The sequence below is a fragment of the Staurois parvus genome, unplaced genomic scaffold (genome assembly GCF_062004578.1).
Source record: "Staurois parvus isolate SC_StPar_1 unplaced genomic scaffold, SC_StPar_1.0 ptg000137l, whole genome shotgun sequence".
NCBI classification, from domain to species: Eukaryota; Metazoa; Chordata; class Amphibia; order Anura; family Ranidae; genus Staurois; species Staurois parvus.
This window is the reverse complement of record NW_028317933.1, coordinates 17,324,273-17,346,103: the sequence shown is the minus strand read 5'-3', so window position 1 is coordinate 17,346,103 and position 21,831 is coordinate 17,324,273. Positions and strand designations below refer to the sequence as shown.

The 21,831-nt window shown below is 41.6% G+C and overlaps 1 protein-coding gene across 2 annotated transcripts in view; it reads left to right on the top strand.

The window, feature by feature from the left end:
* Positions 1 to 21,831, top strand: part of ZNF335 (zinc finger protein 335) — a 143,855-nt gene that overhangs the window by 39,587 nt on the left and 82,437 nt on the right. For both annotated transcript variants that reach the window (XM_089673432.1, XM_089673433.1), the window contains exons 2-3: positions 15,449 to 16,333; positions 19,316 to 19,514. In XM_089673432.1, coding sequence (XP_089529558.1) covers positions 15,464 to 16,333; positions 19,316 to 19,514 — 1,069 coding nt within the window. In that variant the 5' untranslated portion in view covers positions 15,449 to 15,463. The remainder of the gene's footprint in view (positions 1 to 15,448; positions 16,334 to 19,315; positions 19,515 to 21,831) is intronic.

Sequence of the window (21,831 nt, the reverse complement as noted above, 5' to 3'; positions counted from 1 at the left end):
GATGTATTTTTGCAAAATTTAGCCGGGCTTGGATGTTTTTCTTCCTTAAGAAAAGGCTTCTGTCTTGCCACTCTACCCCATAGCCCAGGCATATGAAGAATACGGGAGATTGTTGTTACATGTGCCACACAGCCAGTACTTGCCAGATATTCCTGCAGCTCTTGTAATGTTGCTGTAGGCCTCTTGGCAGCCTCCCAGACCAGTTTTCTTCTTGTGTATTCATCAATTTTGGAGGAACGTCCAGTTCTTGGTAATGCGCCATATTTCCTCCACTTGATGATGGCTGTCTTCACTGTGTTCCATGGTATATCTGATGCCTTGGAAATTCTTTGTACCCTTCTCCTGACTGATACTTTTTAACAGTGAGATCCCTCTGATGCTTTGGAAGCTCTCTGCAGACCATGGCTTTTGCTGTAGGATGTCAGTAAAGACCTACTAGAACAGCTGAACTTTATTTGGGGATAATCAGAGGCACCTGAAATGATGGCAGGTGTGTACTGACTCCTATTTAACATGATTTTGAATGTGATTGCTTAATTCTGAACACAGCTACATCCCCACTTAAAAGAGGGTGTGCACACTTATGCAACCACATTATTTTAGTTTTTCAGTTTGTTTTTCAATTGAGTTGTACAGTTTATAGGTCACATTAAAGGTGGAAAAAGTTCTGAAATGATTTATCTTTGGCTCATTTTTTTACATCACAAAAACCTGACATTTTACCAGGGGTGTGTAGACTTTTTATATCCACTGTATGTTGAACAGATAAAAAGCCAGCTAATAAGAGAATTCCATTTTTAGGGTTTTACATGCACTTTAAGGCAGGCTGCTTACTTTGTGCTGCCTTTCTAGTTATGCCCACTGTGCTCAGGAAATTCTTTGTCACGCTTTGACCAGTACCCTCCACCCTATAGCAGAAGTACTTCTAGAGGGCGGCAGGGCTGTGCAAAATCACATGTGTATATATACATTATTTGCATTTCCCGGTAGGGGGCGTGTGTGCCGCCCTACCCGTGCCGCTATTGGCGGCTAGAGATATCAATCACCAGGTCTTGGCCAGTGATTCCCGGACGGCACTCGGCGATCATCGAGGAGAGCTGATAAGGGAGAGACCAGTGTGTAAATAACACAGGTCTTTCTCCTGTCAGCATGGATATGCAGCTTTATATCTCTCTGCACAGCAGAGAAATACAAAGCAGCATGCCTACGTAGTAAAACCGCACACAGTTAACCCTTTGATCGCCCCAGATGTTAACCCCTTCCTGCCCAGTGCCATTAGAACAGTGTCAGTGCTTTTTATTAGCACTGATCACTGTATTAGTGTCACTGGGACATGTCAGTGGCAGTTAGTTCCCACCCAGTGTCAGAATGTCTGCTGCAGTCCCGCTATAAATCGCTGATCGCCGCCATTACTAATATTAAAAACAAATGTCAGTATATATACTGTCATTTGTAGATGCTATAATTTTCATATAAACCAATTATTTTACACGTATTGGGATTTTTTTTTTAGCAAAGGCATGTAGCAGAATAGATTTTGGCCTAAATTTGTGAAGAGATTTTATTTTTACAATTTTTTTTATTGGATATGTGTTATTGCAAAAATCAAAAATATTATTTTTTTATTTCAAAATTGTCAGTTTTTTTTTGTTTATAGCGCAAAAAGGCAGAGGTGATCAAATACCACCAAAAGAAAACTCTATTTGTGGGAACAAAATTACAAAAATTTCATTTGGGTGCAGCATTGCATGATCGCGCAATTGTCAGTTAGAGTAACGCAGCGCTGTATGGCAAAAAATGGCCTGGTCAGGAAGGGGGTAAATCTTCTGGAGGGCAAGTGGTTAAGGATAAATTAGAAATGCAAGGTTTACTTTTCTGGAAGCCACCCACCCCCCTAAAAAAATGTAACGGAAGCTGAAAAAATAAATCATTTGAATATGCAAAATCAGAAACCTATGTATGCTTAAAAGATTTATTGGGAATTGTAGCAATGGGCGGTTTTCCTTTTAGACACCAATGGCACTCACAATGTTCTGCAATACTTTCCTGTTTTTACAATTTAAGCAATAATGAAATGCTCTTCTGTTATGTAATAATTCCTTACATAGCAAAGCATAGTCTTTTTACAGGGCATTATGTAATAGTATAAGAATAATGTTTGCAAGCATATCGAAAGAATGTAATTATTCCAAACTGCCTGTTTGGTCAAAATTTAGGCTAAAGCAAAGACGTTTTTTGTGGTTGTCAATTCGGAGGAGTGGCCATTCCTAGGCAGGCTTCATTTGCCAAAATTTACTCAGATTGGGTGGTGGCCTTGGCCTCCCCCATTTTTCCAGTTATTTTTTTTGCATCACAACTTGCGGAGTTGACAAAGTATCATGCTACTTGGGAAATGCCCCTATGGGTGAGTATTGAAGTGATGGACTGTGATCCTTCCTCTATTATGGCTTAACACCTTGGAAGGTGGGTGGCTGAGGATCCCTTTATCCCTCCAGCCTTTATGCCTTTGGGATTGCTTGAAGCGTAAATTTAGCCTCCTATACCCTCGTCGCCCACTATTGTCTTTTATTCGTTACCCATTATACTACCTAGCGAACAAATCGCCTCAATCTTTTGCCCCGTGGTCTACCTTGAACCTTACCCGTCTTTATCAATCGGCCAAACCGAATAGGTTCCTATTTTTCCCCACTCTTCATCAAAACTGTAAACTGCCTTGGTTGGAGGTGATCAATACCTTCTAGTCGAGCATTTTTATCAGCTCATGACTCCAATGCAGACATTGCTGGACCAGCTTTCCTGTTTGCCAGCTTGCTTCAAGGGTTGTGAGGAAACCAACACCCACCTCCACATATAGTGGACATGCCCTTGGTTGAGCTGAGGTGTCTGGGAATCTGTCGACTCTTATGGATAAGCCACTTGCCCCAGAGACTGTGGTTGCTCTAATTTAACAAGAACAGCTTTGAGTTCCCTAAACCGCAGTTTAGGCTTCTCTTATTGGTCACTGCTGCTGCTAAACAGACATTGGCAAAGGCCTGGAAATACCTAAACTGCCTCACTGAAAAGAGAAAGAGGCCATGATCCATGGCAAGATAGAGGCTACCTTGAAAGACAGGATCTCTGTGTATACCAAGATGTGGCAGCCATGGTTTGCACATTTTCTTCTCCCAACAGCCCCCCCAGGTTTTGATGTGTTTGACGACTTGGGTACATTGACCGTTTGACATGAATCAAGAACATTTGATCAATCACTCTTCTGAGGATCATACGGCAGACCCCTGGAAACCCCCTCCCTTCTCTCCTGCCCCATCCTTCCCTCCTCTTTCTTTTATTTTGTGCATGCTATAGTTTACATTTGGGATATATATGAGTCTGTACAACGCAGGTTTATTGTTTCTGTTGTTTTCAGATTCTGAGGGCAGTATTCCTTGATAATGATTGTAACCTCTGTTACTATTGTTACCGTTGAGAGAAACTTTAATAACAACCATTGAATAAGAAAGAACTGAAATCCAATTAATGAAAGGGTGGACAAGGGACAATTAGACCTCATGCAAACAGGAAGATGGACCCACACGCTTTAAATCCTGGAAGACATAGGTGTAGAGTTCAGCCCCACTGCCATCATCTTGTTGAAATCTATGACAGGTTGAAATACTTGGCAGCTGGACACTGTGCTGAGCTGTGTTCATGTTTAGGGCCATTTGCGTTCAGAAACATATACCCAATTTGATGTCAAGGGCCAAACCTCCTGCATGCATTTAGCCCTAGCCTGGGGAGGAAAGCACTAGATGATGATGGACTTCCTTCAGCTAGGGAATGAAGGAGGCACAATCTGACTTGCTGCAGCTTTTAATACACACTGTAATAACACAATCTAATATACACACAGAAGTATCCAAGCAGGACCTACTTTTTTCTTGTTTCAGGTCAACACAAGCTTTGGAGCTAGAGATAAGCCAGATATCTAGCATTTTCAAAACATCAGAAAAGATAGCCTGCAATTTTGTCTTATTAAAGTTATACTATAAATTTAAACTGATTTAGCTTTTTTAGCAGTGCTTCAGTATTTGTTGTATAGGATTAGTTGCTCAATGACTGCTCTCACTTTGTCCCTGTAATTACCCTTGGCCAAACTGAGCAATCCTTGTGTAATGGTTTGGGAAGCAATGGTCTCTTATCCTTCAGCATTAAAAAATCCTAAGTGAAAGCCATAAAACACAAGAAAAATGTTAAAGTAAGTACTGGCCTTTCACCTTCTGGTAGGCTTGTTTAGGTGAAGATGACCTAATTGAGCCTTTTTGCGGAACCCCCATAATCCTGAGAGAATGCATACCTGCAGTGATCGTGTATTCTAGTGCAATTTGGCATTCTCATCTTCCCCAGAATCCCGCAGGAAGAGACCAGAAACCACGATATACGATGAATATTTAATGTTTTTTCTTATTGATGTGACTTACATTTAGCATTTTTAAAACCAAGGGTAAATCCTTGTAAACCTTTCAGATTTGAACAGCTAGATTTATATTTCAGTTTTGGCTGGATTTCTGTGGTTTTAATCTTCACAAATTTCTTTTTTTCTGTAATGGCTGGATCCCAACAAATGTGCTTGGAAACCAATGTGGTATTGCATGTTGCCGGATTTGAAACCAATTGCATTGTTTATTTTTCTGTTGACCTTAACCTCCTCGGCGGTCTGATTCTTTCCGATTTTCTGTGCTGAAAGCGGTACCATTTTTTTGCATGGAAATATGTAGTTTTTTATTGTAGGCTGTAATTTTTAGGAATAACTCACTGAAATCTGTACGAACAAGAGTCTAGTCAACATTCCGGATATGATAAAACTTGAAACACGAAATCATAAATTATAATTTAATAAATAATCATAAAAAATAATAATATAATAATAATAAATTTAATTCAATAATATAATCCAACCAAAAACACTGAAATTTGAAATACAGAGGCAAATATGCACATCGCTGAGCAAAGTCGCAAAATTGTTTTCAGTGTCTGATGACGAATTTCCCCACAAATCATTATCACTCAATTCTGCAAGTGGTTCTGATTTACTATCGCTGCTCTAAAACCGCTTTTGACGTAAAGGGACGCTTTTTGGACGCCATGGACTTTTCTAAGTTTCCAGGCAGAAAGAACATTCAAAATGCAGGCAGGGCACAGGGCAAAGCAGTAGGGACAAAATATATGTGAAATGCACTGAAACAGCAATGACAGCAAAATTGACATTTTTTAAAAATTTCAAATTTCCCACCGGTTCCGGCGCCCGTACGTTCCGACGTCACAGGGACTGGAACACAGATGCCGGCATCGGCCGGAGGAGATGGCCGGGGACGCTGCAGGGGACACATCGCGGGAGCGAAGGACAAGGTAAGTGCTGCAGGGACCCCCTGAGCAGCGCCGCATGGTAAGCCCGAGTGTAGCTCGGGGTTACCGCTCTTGGTATTGAAATTTTACCCCGAGCTACACTCGGGATTACCGCTAAGGAGGTTAATAGAAAGACCATGATTATTATTATTAAGGATTTATATGCCTTACGCACCTCTTTACAAAACAGAGACAGACAGTGCAGTTACAATACAATACATAACCAAGAAGATTAGGAGGGAGAGCTTGTGAGAGTTTACAATGTAACTGAGAGGGGGGAGCGATAACAAGTAAAAACTGTGTGGCAATGTGTTGATGGAGAATAGTGAAAGCTCAGTTTTTAGATGGAGGCAGGATAGGCTTCCCTGATGAGGTTTTCAATGATCACCTTAAGGTGGACAGAGTAGAAGAAAGCCAGAGAATGGGGTAGGGAGTTCAGGAGGATGGGTGAGGCTCTGGAGAAGTTGCGGAGGCGAGCATGGGAAGGGATGATGAGGGAGCTAGAACGCAGGAGGTCTCGAAAGAAGGAAAGTGATGGTTTGGTTGATATTTTGAGATGAGGTTGGTGATGTAGTCTGGGGTAGAGTTGTGCATGGCTTTGTATGTGATTGTTAGTGTTTTTAATTTTATTTGTTGGGTGAGTGGAAGCCAATGGGGAGGGATTGGCAGAGAGGGGTGATGGTAAGGTGGATGAGTCTGGCAGCAGCTTTTCTGATAGATATATAAAAACCTTCAGCGCAATAAATGCCTCCTAATAGATGTGCAGCTAGCATGTGATGTGTTCCCACATATAACAAAATAAATAGTAAAAAATGCAGTGCAACAATTAAATAAATAAAATAAATGCAATGGTGCTATTGTGTCAACTGCAACCTCCTAGATATGTATTAATCAATAGTGACAGTAAATAATACTTCTCTGTGATGGTGAGTACTTAGTAATCAATATATGCTACTGATCATATATTTCAATGGACACATCTAGACCCACACAAAATCTGTAACATCCACAGTGCTTTGTGATATAGATACAACATAAATCGTGCAACTTAATTTAATATCAATCGTTGTGAACTGTCCCTTTAAATCCACAGTAACTCTGTGTAGACCAGTGCTGTCGCACTACTGTATACAAGTGTATGGTGCTCCTGTATTACCCCATAATGCTCTTCCACTTCCAACACACTTATGCGCTCTCCTCAAAGTTTGACCCATAATGACAGGTCAAACTGAACTTTTTCCATTTTAACCTGGGTAGGTATAATGTTACACAAGTCTTCCCACTCTTTGCCAATTTGGAGGGAGTTGCAATCGTCAACTTGTGAGTAATTTAGTAGCTTGGTGTTGTAGCTGCTGATTTGCCCAAGGTTCTTTTCCCAGTTTATTGCAACAGCAGCTTGGCACATGCCAACAGTTGCTCCTCCTAGATCAATGACTAGCCCAGGGGTTGCCTTTTTCTAAACTTTATTGATAAATTACTTGAATAGGGCTTAGGCTCGGTTCACACTGCTGCAACTCGGGATCCGAATTGTGAGACCCCAAGTTGCATGACATTTGAAATGTTAGTCAATGTTGCATTACTGAAGTTGCTCCAAATTTAGAAAAAGTTTCCTGTACTACTTCAAGGCGACTTCTATCCGATTGTGCCTATAGACTTTAATGGAAGTCTTCTCCAAGTCAGATCCTCATCTGTATTAATGTGATTTGGATCCGACATTACAGGAAGATTACCCAGGCAAGTTGCATCATAGTCATACTCAAGTCGCATCAAGCCACCAGCAAATCGCCAGGAAATCATCTGGCAAAGTCGCAACATAAGTTGCGCAACTTTCAGGTCGCAGTAGTGTGAACCAAGCTGTGGAATACTCCATGAAAGCTGAACAATGATCAAAGTACACTCTTCATTATGTCCTTCATGTCACCAAGTCCCTCCCCTCCACTTGATGATGTCACAACGCTCGCGGTTTGCCGATACACTTATACTGTCACATCAGAGGAGTGGAGGCTTTCTTTGTATGCTTATAAAGGGCATTTTTGGATCCATATGCGCATAATATCTGGTGCGATTCAGCACCTGCACAATATGAGTGGCCATTTGTTATGTTTTTAATAAAGTGGTGTGTTTTAAAGGATAAAGCACTGTTGTGTTTTACTCATTATTTTTTCTGACATGTATGCTGAGTGGAGGAGGAAAGATTAAAGGGATCGGTTATCTTTGAAGGAAGAGTCCATATACAAGATACACCTGCCAGTTTATGTCCACTTCAAGGGACACATGCGTTTTTTTTTTACCTCAATATATGTGAGGTCAAAAACTCCAGGTGAGGGCACATCTGGTGTTTGTGGTAGAGGATTAAGTTTTATGAAAATATGGAGTTATGAAGTTTGTTGGAGTTGAAGAAATCACAATATTAACCGCTTGCCGACCCGCCACAGTGTTTTTACTGCGGCAGGGCGGCACCTGTAGGCACAGCGCCATCTTTTAACGTTGCTGTGCAAAACAGGTAGGGGGTGTGTGCCCGCCCTACCCGTCCCACCAAACATGGCAGCGGGTGTCCATCACCGGCTCCTGGCGGGCCATTTCCCGCTGGGTGCCGGCAATTGCAAGTAATCACTGACAGATAGTACGGCTGCAGTGTTTACATTGCTATCTGTCAGTTCAGAGCAAGCTGAACCTGAGAGAAGACTTTATCTCTTGGGATCAGCGTGTTCCTTTAAAGTACACACCTCCCACCTCCTAGTAAAACACTCCCCTCACACAGTTAACCCTTTCATTACCTAATAAAAGTTAACCCCTTCCTCCCCAGTGCCATTAGTACAGTGTCAGTGTTTTTTTATTTGCACTGATCACTGTATTGGTGTCACTGGGGATGTCAGTGACCCCAAGTCAGTTCCCCCCCAGTGTCAAAATGTCCGCCGCAGTCCCGCCATAAGTCGCTGATCACTGTCATAAATTGCTGATCACCACCATAAGTCGCTGATCGCCGCCATTAGTATATATATATTAGTATTAGTATAATAAAAAAAAAATCCCAGTATCTTTCCCGCCATTTGTAAACGCTATAACTTTCATGTAAACTAATTAATTTACACGTATTGGGATTTTTTTTAAGCAAAGACATGTTGCAAAATACATTTTGGCAGAAATCTATGACTAAATTTGATTTTTACATTTTTTTTACTGGACATGTTTTATAGCAAAAAGTCCAAAATATTGTTTTTTGTTTTTTTTTCTCAAGAATGTCAGCCTTTTTTTTTATAGCGCAAAAAATAAAAAACGCACAGGCGATTAAATGCCATTGAAAGAAAGCTCAATTTGTGGGAAAAAAAGGATGTAAATTTCATTTATGTACCGTATTGCATGACCGCGCAATTGTCCGTTAAACTAGCGCAGCGCTGTATAGCAAAAAAATGGAGCAAATTGCAGTATCTATACCATAGTTTGTAGACGCTATAACTTTCACACAAAGCAATCAATATACACTTATTGGGATTTTTTTTACCAAAAACATGTAGGAGAATACATTTTGGCCTAAATTTATAACCAACTTTGAGTTTACTATATATTTTTTATAGCTGAAAGTAAAAAATATTGTTTTTCTTCAAAATTTTTGGTCTTTTTTTGTTTATAGCGTAAAAAATAAAAAGCGCACAGGTGGTCAAATACCACTGAAAGAAAGCTCTATTTGTGTGAAAAAAAGGACGTAAATTTCGTTTGGGTGCAGCATTGCATAACCGCGTAATTATCAGTTGAATTATTGCAGCGCCGAGTAGCAAAAAGAGGCCTGGTCAGGAAGCGGGGTAAATCCTCAGGAGGGCGAGTGGTTAAGAGACTGCAATTATACATGTTCACTATTTTTAATATAATTTTGTTTGCATTCACATATATTTTAAGCGCTATTTAAAGGAAGGGCGGCGCTATATGTTTATTTATATGGATTATCTATATGTTTATTTATATGGATTATCTATATGTTTATTTATATGGATTATCTTGCATTTTGCCTGTGCTGTAAAATGTAGCACCAATGCAAGACAACATCTGGTAGGACTACAGTTACAACATCTTCATGAGTTCCCAGGAGTAGACCGATCTTTTGATACGAGACAGATTCTCTTGCCATTGTATGTATACAAACAACCATTTCATCAGCTTCCTGTCAACGTATGTATGAGCCGATTATTCTGATTTATTTCTATAAATAACTCCTGTTGGAAGGAGGGGGTGAGTGGAAGTTGTCGGAAACCCCCGGGATGATTAGAGAGGAACCAAGCAAGGCACTTTGTCTGGTTTTGTGTGACAGGCATCCTATATGTGTATGAATCATCGCTGAGGAAGTGATCAGCTCCCAGGTGTGACTCAGAGAAACACAATCATCTGTCGCCCCCCCCTCGTAGATTAGGATGTCTGAACCTCAACATATATGTTATTTACAAACAATTACAGCTGTATAGGAATATCTGCAATCCTATCCAGTGAGTACCGCTGATCATGACTTATTTTCTGCTCTGAACATAGCGACAGGGAAAGGGGTTACTGATCTGTGTCTGTAAATTACAAATATGACTGCAAAATGTTTTCTGCCAGCAGTGACTAGGATCACACCAGCAATTTCACAGGGAAGTACGATGTGCAGAGTGCTTGGCACAGACCACTGGGATGTACACAGACCTAGACCTCATACCACTGAGTGAGCCTCGTAAACAAGCCCCAGGGGCCTTTCGTTTTTAGATGATCACTTGTTAATGAGCTTCAACATTTCTCATATTATGCAACATTCCCAATCTGAAAATCAGGGCATGGTCTTCAAGGCCTGACCACGTTTTATCCCAGCTTGACCTGCCTCGACCGTAATTTGCCTTTCCAGCATTTTTTATTTTTTTTGCTTCTAGTAGAGATGGCATTTATGGGTGAAATGTAGTATTCCCTTCATACATGAAGCAATATGACAGGCTGACCGGGAGGAAATAACAGCTTAATGACCCTAAAGCTATACATGCATAGATGTGACATGCGCTCATGTGCAATTTTCCTCTGACAACCAGTGATCCAGTTTTCAGCCTGGCTCAATCTTTCAGAGTGTGGCGGAAAACATTCTGGGTCTGGCAGTGTGTAGTTCAATGTTGGTTAGCTTTCTTCATATTGGGGACCTCAAGCCTGCCCCTTGATCTCACCAAAGGACAGCATATATATTTCAGTGAATATTCAGTGTCAGAGACAGCAGACACATAACAGGATATAGTCAAAGGCTGTGGACATGGTGCAAAAGATGGTCAAAAACTACAGACACGATACAAGGGATGGCCAGAGTCTACAGACATGATACAAGAGATGGCCAGAGTCTACAGACATGATACAATAGATGGCCAGAGTCTACAAGCATAATACAAGAGATGGCCAGAGTCTACAGACACGATACAAGACATGGCCAGAGTCTACAGACACGATACAAGAGATGGCCAGAGTCTACAGACACGATACAAGGGATGGCCAGAGTCTACAGACACGATACAAGGGATGGCCAGAGTCTACAGACACGATACAAGAGATGGCCAGAGTCTACAGACACGATACAAGGGATGGCCAGAGTCTACAGACACGATACAAGAGATGGCCAGAGTCTACAGACACGATACAAGGGATGGCCAGAGTCTACAGACACGATACAAGAGATGGCCAGAGTCTACAGACACAATACAAGGGATGGCCAGAGTCTACAGACACGATACAAGGGATGGCCAGAGTCTACAGACACAATACAAGAGATGGCCAGAGTCTACAGACACGATGCAAGAGATGGCCAGAGTCTACAAGCATAATACAAGAGATGGCCAGAGTCTACAGACACAATACAAGAGATGGCCAGAGTCTACAAGCATAATACAAGAGATGGCCAGAGTCTACAGACACGATACAAGAGATGGCCAGAGTCTACAAATAAGATAAAAGAGATGGCCAGAGTCTACAGACACGATGCAAGAGATGGCCAGAGTCTACAGACACGATGCAAGAGATGGCCAGAGTCTACAGACACGATGCAAGAGATGGCCAGAGTCTACAGACACGATGCAAGAGATGGCCAGAGTCTACAGACACGATGCAAGAGATGGCCAGAGTCTACAGACACGATACAAGAGATGGCCAGAGTCTACAGACACGATGCAAGAGATGGCCAGAGTCTACATGAAGCAAGAGATGGTCAGACTGTGGACATACCACAGGAGATGGTCAGGCACTGTGACCATGAGTCTTCGGTCACACCAAATTTGACTTTGAAATCGTCCAACTTCACTTGAATTTGCACAATTTCAAAGTCGGATATCAGTCTAACTTCAGGTATGATTTGGAAGACATTTGTGAGACTTCATGCACAGATGTCTTTGCAAGGCACACCTGAACTTGCAAAAAGTAGTGCAAAATCGGTGCGCATGACAAGACGCACCGGTGTCACCGGGACTAATACAGGGGATGGTTAGAGACTGCGAATATAATAACGGAGATGGTCAAAGACTGTGGACATAATACAGGAGATGGTCATAGACTGCAAACATAATACAGGAGATGATCAGACTGTGGACAAAATACAAAAGATGGGCAGAAATTGTGATCATGATGCAAGAGACGGTCAGAGACTGTGGATATAGTACAGGGGATGGTCAGAGACTGAGGATATTTAATTATTTTTTAGTACAGGTACTTGTTTAGTGTCGTCAATTACACAGCACGTTACAAATTGTACATTCACATCAGTCCCTGCCCTCAAGGAGCTTGCAATTTAAGGTCCCTAACTCGCGTTCATGCATACACAGCATGTCTTTGAAGCATGGGAGAAAACCCAGAGGAAACCCACACACGCAGAGGGAGAAGATGCAAACTCCAGGCAGGTAGTTCCGTGGTAATACGGGAGATGGTCAGAGATTATGATCATAATGCAAGAGATAGTCAGAGATTGTGAACATGAGGAAAGAGATGGTCAGAGACTGCAGACATAGTACAAGAGATGGTCAGAGACTGCAGACATAGTACAAGAGATGGTCAGAGACTGCAGACATAGTACAAGAGATGGTCAGAGACTGCAGACATATTACAAGAGATGGTCAGAGACTGCAGACATATTACAAGAGATGGTCAGAGACTGCAGACATAGTACAAGAGATGGTCAGAGACTACATAACATAATACAGGAAATGGTCAAAGATTGTGAACATGAGGAAAGAGATGGTCAGAGACTGCGGCCATAGTACGGGAGATGGTCAGAGACTGCAGCCATAGTACAGGAGATGGGCAGAGACTGCATAACATAATACAGGAGATGGTCAGAGATTGGGAACATGAGGAAAGAGATGGTCAGAAACTGCAGACATAGTACAGGAAATGGTCAGAGACTACATAACATAATACAGGAAATGGTCAAAGATTGTGAACATGAGGAAAGAGATGGTCAGAGACTGCGGCCATAGTACAGGAGATGGGCAGAGACTGCGGCCATAGTACAGGAGATGGGCAGAGACTGCAGACATCCTGCAGGAGAATATGCACGTGCTATAGGAGTTTTTGGAGGCTGGGGACATGCTTCAGGAGACAGTCATAGACTGCTAGAATTTCAATTGAATTTTTTGTTGCTATTCTGTCTCAGTGTTACAATACACCTACCATTCGATTTTTAGACTGATCATTTCTTTGTGAGTGGGCAAACATTCAAAATCAGCCGGGGATCAAATACTTATTTCCTTCACTGTATCTAATTGTTACTCTCACCTTTATCAGAGAATATGTCATCATTGTCAAAGCATTGATTACATAATTGGGCACCCTATGGTTTACAGATTAATTTTTTTGCAGAAAAAAAGAGTACGGTGTTCAAGTTTGTTCATCTTGAAGTGTTACTAAACCCACAGCAGGAAAATCAGTCTGTATATGCAGTAAAGCATGATATTTATACTCACTGTAGAACCTAAGGGGTCAATCCTCTGCATTGCGTAAAAAGGCCATTTGATCTTGTTTTTTCTGCCCCTCCTCTTGTTCAAATGTCCACATGATAAGACAGACTGAACCCGTAGCCACATGAACTTGCTCGGTTTGGTGTGTATTGCTAGAGAGGTTTTTTCTTTCTTGGGAGAGTGCAAGTGATCAGCACAGGGCCTATCAGCACTGTCCAGACAGAGGTCAGGGGTTTTGCACCCTCCTAGAGCAGAAAGAAAACTCCTCCTACAAGCTTTAACCAGTGCTCTGCTTAAGTCACAAGACTGCTCTAACTGCTGATGAGAAAAGGTATTTAGCAGTTTATATTTACTAAAATAATTGCACTTCCATGTTCTGTGTACTGTGAGTGACCAGATATAGTGAATGCTGGGTCTTGGGTTTAGTAACACTTTAAATTGCACAATTTAGGATACACATTTAAACAATGCTCATTTTTTTTTTTTTGCTTAGGTCTGCTTTTATAGGAAAAAAGTGACGATGTCTCTTTGACCCATGATTGCACAGATGATAAACTGAGCTCTTGCTGGCCCATTTTACTGACTGACTGTATTAAAATAATCACATGATATGCTTGTTTTCGAGACAAGTTGCATTCATTACATTTTCCTATGTCTACGTATGGTAAACAAAAAACTTTCTGGATTTCCTGAGTAATTCAAACCACATCCTCCAAACATTTACACAGAGCTTTAATTTAAAATCGGCCCTTATATAGAAGCTATTGCATTTTTATAAGTACTCTGCATTCTCCAGATGGTCACATGGTTATAGTGGAACTACACTGCATCTGAGCACCACGAACTGAAAATGCTATTTAGTTCATTTTTAATATTCAGAGCAAACTCACCCATCCAGCCATATCTGCATGCTTTAATTTACTGAGAAATCTCTTTGAAAAACACCCCCTAGCCTTTCTGTCCATGGCCATCTTGAGTAAGGGAAGATGATTCATGTAGAATGTACTTCCTGGAATCCATTTGCCCTTAGCTCAGGCATTCAGGCAGAAGGGAGTGCTTAGCTGAAAAAACCTTCCTCTCCTCCTGAAGACTCCTGAGATGTATGACATCATTTGCCTAGGCAAGAAAACCAGGGAGTAACTGAAGAAATGTAAAAAAAAAGTTTAAAACAAATAAATATGATATACTTTCCTATGTATTTATTATTGCTAGCAACATAAGAATTAAAAATAATCAATGATGATTGAGGGAGTGAAGTTCTGTTTTAAAGTGTCACTAAACCCACATTATAAAAAAACTATCAATAAATGCTGTATTATATTCTGTTCATACTCCGTTTTCTATATTGTGCAAAAAACCTGGTTGATCCTGCTGTTGTCTGTCTTCGCCTCCTGTCCATGTCCCCAGTGCAGCTCGGGATTTTGCAGAGCAGTGTTGGCAGCTCTGCACATGCTCAGTTCTCAGTGAGTTTCTATGCTGAGCTTTTACTCCCTATGACATCTTATCAGCCCATGTGACTATAGAGTCACACATGTGGGTATATACATAATGGTAAATGACAGCCCACTCCATCCTCCTTGCCCGTTAACCAGGTAAACACAATGGGGAGGGCTTCACCTCCCTTTTATTCTTATTACAGCCTGTGACTGGCAGAAATCCGCCCACACCATGTTATTGCTAAAAAATAATAATGATTTGATTTCAGATAAATATTTGTATGACAATTTAAAACAGTTTATTGATAATAATTATTTCTTTTTACTCTGTATTCCAAAGGCTGTTTTTTTTATATTTGGGACATGTTACAAGCAGCAGAGGTCTAAAAGCTCCTCCTGCTTATGTTTCCCTACAGACAGGCTGGGAAAGATCCTGGTCATGTGACAGCTGTATATTAACTAGGGAAAAGGTACTTAGATATTTTTTTTTATTATAATAGTTACAGTGCCATCATCCATATACAGAAATAAAAGGGGCAATGTAAATTAAACAGTGTGTGTTTAGTTACACCTTAGATTTGATTACTACAAAGCTCTGTTTTTGATGTATAAAAGAAAAAGGTTTATCTACATATCTTAAAATGTATGTTATTTCCAATCTTTGGTCTTTTTTGTACTATCTGTCCACAGGGTCGGTGTCTTGTAATGGAGGAAGGAATTAATGGGAAAACTGTTGACAGACCTGGTACTGAAAGGATGCAAGAAGATGTCACCATGTCCATGAGTGCTGGTGGTACTGATATGGCAGCAGACACACAGATGATTGAGTCCCACAACATAAAGAAACCTGAACCAAAAATGAAGATAAATGATATGGAAACAGAAGATCTATATAGGAAGAAGAACATGGAAGTCCAAGAGCCACGCATCATACACAGTCAAGAAAACATGGACATAGAAGAGTTAGGTGTAACAAAGAGTACCGATAACAATGGAGAGATTGATGTTGGCCAAACACTTGGTGGACCACAACATCCAATCACAATACAGAGGCCATTAGGGGAGGCTGCAAGAAAAGTATCAACGAGTCCCATCCCTGTTACAAAGAACACAGAAAAGCTTGATATTGAACAAAGTCCAATCAGTAAGGCCTTACAGGAAGTGACTCAGTGCTTGATAATAGACAACCAAAGTCTGGAAACAAACACAGACAACCCTATCGCAAGTGGAATACAGACCAACCAAACCGATACTAAAGAGAAAGATTCCAAAAACTTCTCTGGACAAGCCAGTCAAGAAATAATTCCAATGCCAGCCTCTAATAACATTAATATCCCTGAGACAAGAAAACAAGTGATGAGGAATACCATGACTTCTGAGAGCATAGTTCTAGTACCAAGTCCACACACCAATACTCCTCAAGAGATTTTGTTAAAGGAGAATGCAGATAATGGGGACAATGTGAACCACGTAATAGGTGCCAACAGCATTAGTGCTATGGGTCCCGCCACAAAACATAGCACCAGCCATACGTTCACACCAGTGCCGAACGTCACCATGCATCATGACTACACCGTATGTGTTTTTATTTTGCAATACTATTTACTTCTTCTGATTTATCAAGCTGGATCTTGCACAGAACAGTCATCTAGAAATAAAGCATTTGGCACACTTGATTCATGAATTGTTGTATTTTCCGTCAGCTGATTCATCAGATTGTCATGAAGACAAATATGTGTAGTCTTTGCAGTTTTGCTCACCTGTTTCCGCCTGGTATGCTAATAGCACAAAGACCTCAAAATGTCACAAAGCCATGGGCTTAACCCTGTGTGGGGAAAAAAAGGTCTTTGTGGCAGACGTGATGGTGGATATAGTGTAAAGACTATAGTTTTTGACTGATCGTGCTGATTGAAGGAGCACTTCAAATTTAATTAAAGTGAACTTTTTTTTTTACTGATTTGACAATCTAAGGTTAAAGTATATCTAAAGCCAGGGCTTGACAAATTTGCTTTGAATCTAGGTACAAGCTAAAATAGTTAGCCATTTTTTTTTTGCCTAGCTTGGGTTGTCAGCGCCCAGGGCAAGGCAACTTTTGGGCGACAATATTCATGGAATGAGATTTGCCGCATGACAATCACAGCAAAAACAAGCCATGTTTTAGGTGCCATTTAAAATAATGGCACCTGAACCTGCGTTTTACAATTGTAGTGATCCTAAAACACCCAGGTGTGAATGGAATCCTTCCTGGTCCCTGGAAGGCATTTTTGCATTCAAGTCTGTGGGAGGCGTAATTGCATTGAAGTCTATGGAAGGCATTTTTGCATTGAACTCTATGGGAGGCATTTTTGCATTGAAGTCTATAGGACGTGATCTTGCATTGAAGTCAATGGGATGTGATTTTGCATTGAAGTCAGTGGGAGGCAGTGTGTGAACCCAAACGCCAGGATGCAATTTCTAGTCGCCATAGCGACCTAGTGCCTGGGATTTGTCGAGAGCTGTCTAAAGTCACAACTTTTTTTTTATTTTAGATAAAGTAGGGAAGGGTTAAATCCCTGTCTTGTGTTTTTTTTTTTTTTTTTGCCATTGGGGAGATTTCCATTCTCTTCCTGTCATTGATACACATCAGGAAGTCAGCTGAAATCTCTCCAAAGTGAGCTTAAAGTGGTTGTAAAGCCTGACGGTTTCTGGGCATGAAGGTAAAAAACCTTTTGTGCGCAGCAGTCTCCCCTAATATTTACCTGAGCCCCATCGTGATCTAGTGATATGCACGAGAGCCTCAGTTCTCCAGGGAATCTCCTTCCATATTGGCTGAGACAGCAGCGGGAGCCACTGGCATCATAGCCAGTGAGCAAATGAGGAAAGAGAGGGGGCAGGGCTGAGTCGCAGCTCTGTGTGTGAATGGACATGCAGAGCAGCAGCTCAGAAGTGAGCCTACTTGGGTGCCCCCATAGCAAGCCGCTAGCTCTGAGGGCACTTGGCAAGAGGGAGGGGTCAGGAGCACCTGCGAGGGACTTGAAAAGAGGAGGATTGGGGCTGCTCTGTGCAAAACCACTGCACAGAGCAGGTAAGTATGATATCATTGTTATTTTTTTTTATTGCCTTTAATATCACTTTAAACAATATGTGAAAGGGTTAGAACAGTGGTGTCAAATTGGTGGCCCTCCAGCTGTTGCGAAACTAGTCCCATCATGCCTCAGCCTTTGGAAGTCATGCTTGTAGCTGTCAGTCTTGCAATGCCTCATGGGACTTGTAGTTTGGCAGCAGCTAGAGGGCCGCCAGTTTGACACCTGTGAGTTAGAATGTCTGCCAATGTTTATTGCTTGAGTCCCCGTTGATGTTACTGCCTCTCATTCCTGTTCCATGGTACAACAGGAACTAATGCAGGCCATAGATGGGGAGAAAGGCGGATGATTTTTCTTTTAAAAAACGAAAAATCGGTTCTTCAATCAGCCGACGTTACCAGGAACGGTAAAAAAATTTTTACCCCGTCTACAGCCGGCAAAAAGTGTCTCTGCAGAGAGCTCCACTATTTCTTTGACATTTATAGCGGCTGCAACATTGTATCTATTTGTATCCATTTCAGATATAGATGTTTTTTCGGAAACAAATAGATACAATGTTGCAGCCACTATAAATGTCAAAGAACTGTCAAAGAATTAGCGGAGCTCTCTGCAGGGACACTTTTTGCCAGACTGGAATTCTTCTTCTTCTTCATCCTCTTCTTCTTCTACATCCTCTTCTTCTTCATCATCATCTTCTTCTTCCTCATCTTCTTTTTCCTCTTCTTCTTCCTCTTCCTCTTCTTCTTCTTCATCCTCTTCTTCTTCATCCTCTTCTTCTCCTTCTTTATCCTCTTCTTCTTATTCTTCATCCTCTTCTTATTATTCATCCTCTTCATCCTCTTCTTCATTCTCTTCTTTTTCTTCCTCTTCTTCATCCTCTTCTTCATCCTCTTCTTTTTCTTCCTCTTCTTCTTCTTCCTCTTCCACTTCTTCTTCCTCTTCATCCTCTTCTTCTTTTTGTCTTCCTCTTGCAGGTCACTGCTCATGCACAGATTTTTTATCGGTAAAAAGATCGGCCGATTTGTCCATCATTGCCGCGAAAATCGGCCGATCGGCAAAATCGGACGAATTTTTTCCAACTTTACCGATAAAAAAAATCTGCCAAAATACCGAAAAATGGCCGACCTATTAATCCACTAACAATCCGAAAATCTGATGATTTTATTTTCGGACGAAAAATCGGCCGATTTTCGACCCATCTATGGCCTGCATTAGAAATCATATCCCTAAAGTTAGAATTAATCCCACCTGTGACTGCTACCACCAGGACAACTGTCCCCATTGGGAGGTTTTCCCTTTACTTATGGTGGGAGCTGTCAGTGGTGTGATTTCTCTTCCTTCTTTTATGTCCCCCATAACATGCTTTCTTCCCCTGTCCAAGATGAAGAGAACTTGACTGGAGTTCCACTTGAATTTTATAGCTGATCATATCACAACTTTATTTAAAAAAGAATATCTACTTATTTACCCATCATGTTCTTAATTGCTTTTCTAGGGGGCAATATCTAATGCACAGATGCTTTCCTGTCAGTCCAACTTGTGTTCTGTACCTGGAGTGTGCAGCATCTGTCAGTCACTCCTCACCCAGTCACCGCAAACCATCATCCTGCCCTCTGAAGTCTCAGGAACTGCTTACCCAGCAAATTCTGTGGATCGCATTATACATGGATCAATCAACCCTCAACTAATTCAAGGTACAGAAAGAGAGAGAGCGGGCATTTGAGATATTTCATTCCATCATGTGTCTGCTATATGTGTATGTATTGTCAGCAGCACTATGACTCAGAACCACTTGTTCCAAGTTTACCTGAGGCTGCTACTCAGTCCGTCCCCGTGTGAACTCTGCCATTCCATAGCTTTGTATGTTTATTTAAAAAGGGCCCCGTGACCTGTGTAGTCAGTGGAAGACTAGAACAGTGCATGAGAAAGAGAGGCTATAAAATGAATGTTGTGCTGAGAAAATGTGAACGGAAGGCATGTGTGTACTAATTATATATATATATATATATTTATTTATTATTATACAGGATTTATATAGCATCAACAGTTTGCGCTTTACAAAATGAAGGTAGACATTGCAGTTACAATACAATTTGGTACAAGAGGAAACAGAGGGCCCTGTTCGTTAGAGCTTACAATCTAGGAGGAAGGCTTGAGTGATACAAAAGGAAATAACTGTGGGGGGATGAGCTGATGGAGGAAATAAATGGCGGTTTACTAGGTAGATGCAGGATAGGCTTCTTTAAAGAGAAAAGTTTTCAGGAATCGTCTAAAGGTGGATAGATTAGGAGACAGCCGGAGAGATTGGGATAGGGAGTTCCATAGGATGGGAGAAGCTCGGGAGAAGTCCTGGAGACAAGCATGGGAAGAGGGGACACAGGAACTAGAGAGCAGAAGGTCTTGGGAGGATCGAAGAGAGTGGTTTGGTTGATATTTTGAGACCAGGTTGGTGATGTAGGTGGGGGCAGAGTTGTGGATGGCTTTGTAAGTTGTTAGTATTTTGAATTTTATTTGTTGAGCGAGTGGAAGCCAGTGGAGGGGTTGGCAGAGAGGGGTAGCAGACACTGAAGGGTTGGTAAGGTGGATGAGCCTGGCAGCAGCATTCATGATGGACTGAAGGGGGGATAGCCAATGTAAAGGTAAGCCAATGAGGAGGGAGTTGCAGTAGTCGACGCAAGAGATGACCAGGGAATGAATTAGGAGCTTTGTGGTATCATTGGCTAAAAAGGGGCGTATTCTGGAGATGTTGCGGAGGTTGAGGCAGCATGATTTGGACAGGGATTGGATGTGGCCTGAAAGGATATTTCAGAATCCAGGGTTACCCCTAGCACCCTGGCATGCAGGCATGGGTTGACAGTGGTGCTATTGATCCTGACTGAGAAATCGGGGAAAGAGGCATGTGGGGGAGGAAATATTATGTTCAGTTTTGGATAGATTCAGTTTTAGGAAATGGTGTGACATTCAGTCTGTCTGTTAGTAAATCAGTGATACATGTGGAAACTGATGGGGTGAGCTGAGGAGTAGAGAGATAGCTATGTGTGTCATCAGCATAGAAATGGTATTGGAAACCATGGGAAGCTATCAGCTGACCCAAGGAAGAAGTGTAGATTGAGAATAGGAGAGGTCCAAGGATAGAACCTTGGGGGACCTCGACAGTAAGAGGAGTAGGAGAGGAGGAAGTAGAGTTGTAAATGATACTGAAGGTGCGGTGAGATAGGTAAGATTCGTACCAACAGAGAGTACAGTCACAGAGGCCAAGTAAATAGAGTTTTTTGAGGAGGGGGTGGTCAAATATATTTATTTACAAATCAGGCCCTACCAATTACCCTTCATCCACACCCCACCATCCCCCAAGTATTTTATTCACATTTATCCCTCCCAAACTCACGTCTTAGAGTCACCATCTTTGTACAATCAATTTTAGATTTATCATATCTATGTAGTTTGAAGAGCCACCTAATCTATTCAATCAATTTTATTTAGTCGGGCAGGTCCTTGCATTACATAGTTGTTAGAAGATCTAAAGGAAATTGTACAATAGGATTGTAACAAGTGTGGTGAGCTTTAACCCTTTGCTGCCAGGTCCATACATCGTACGGACCTACAGCACTGCTACCAGCTTGCCAGGTCCGTACGCCGTATGGACCTACATTCCTCAGGCAGCTTTTTGAATCCTCTTTTGTTGAACCAGGTTGTGCCTGCAGGGCCACACTCAGCACAAATTTTGAACGATTTAGCTGGAATGGTGTCAAAATTTCCACCATCCTTGGCCACCTTCAGCCTCTCTTCTAACACTTAACTATATATAGTTACAAAGCAGGCCCTAACAATTACCCTTCATCCACACCCCACCATCCCCCAACCTTAACCATTAGCCGCAGCGGCGCAATCTGTCACCGGCCGTGTACCTTGGACACGGCCGATGACAGATCTGAGTACCGGCCCCATTGCCGATACCATGTGACCTGCTGTGACCAATCACAGCAGGTCACATGACAGTTGTATACAATG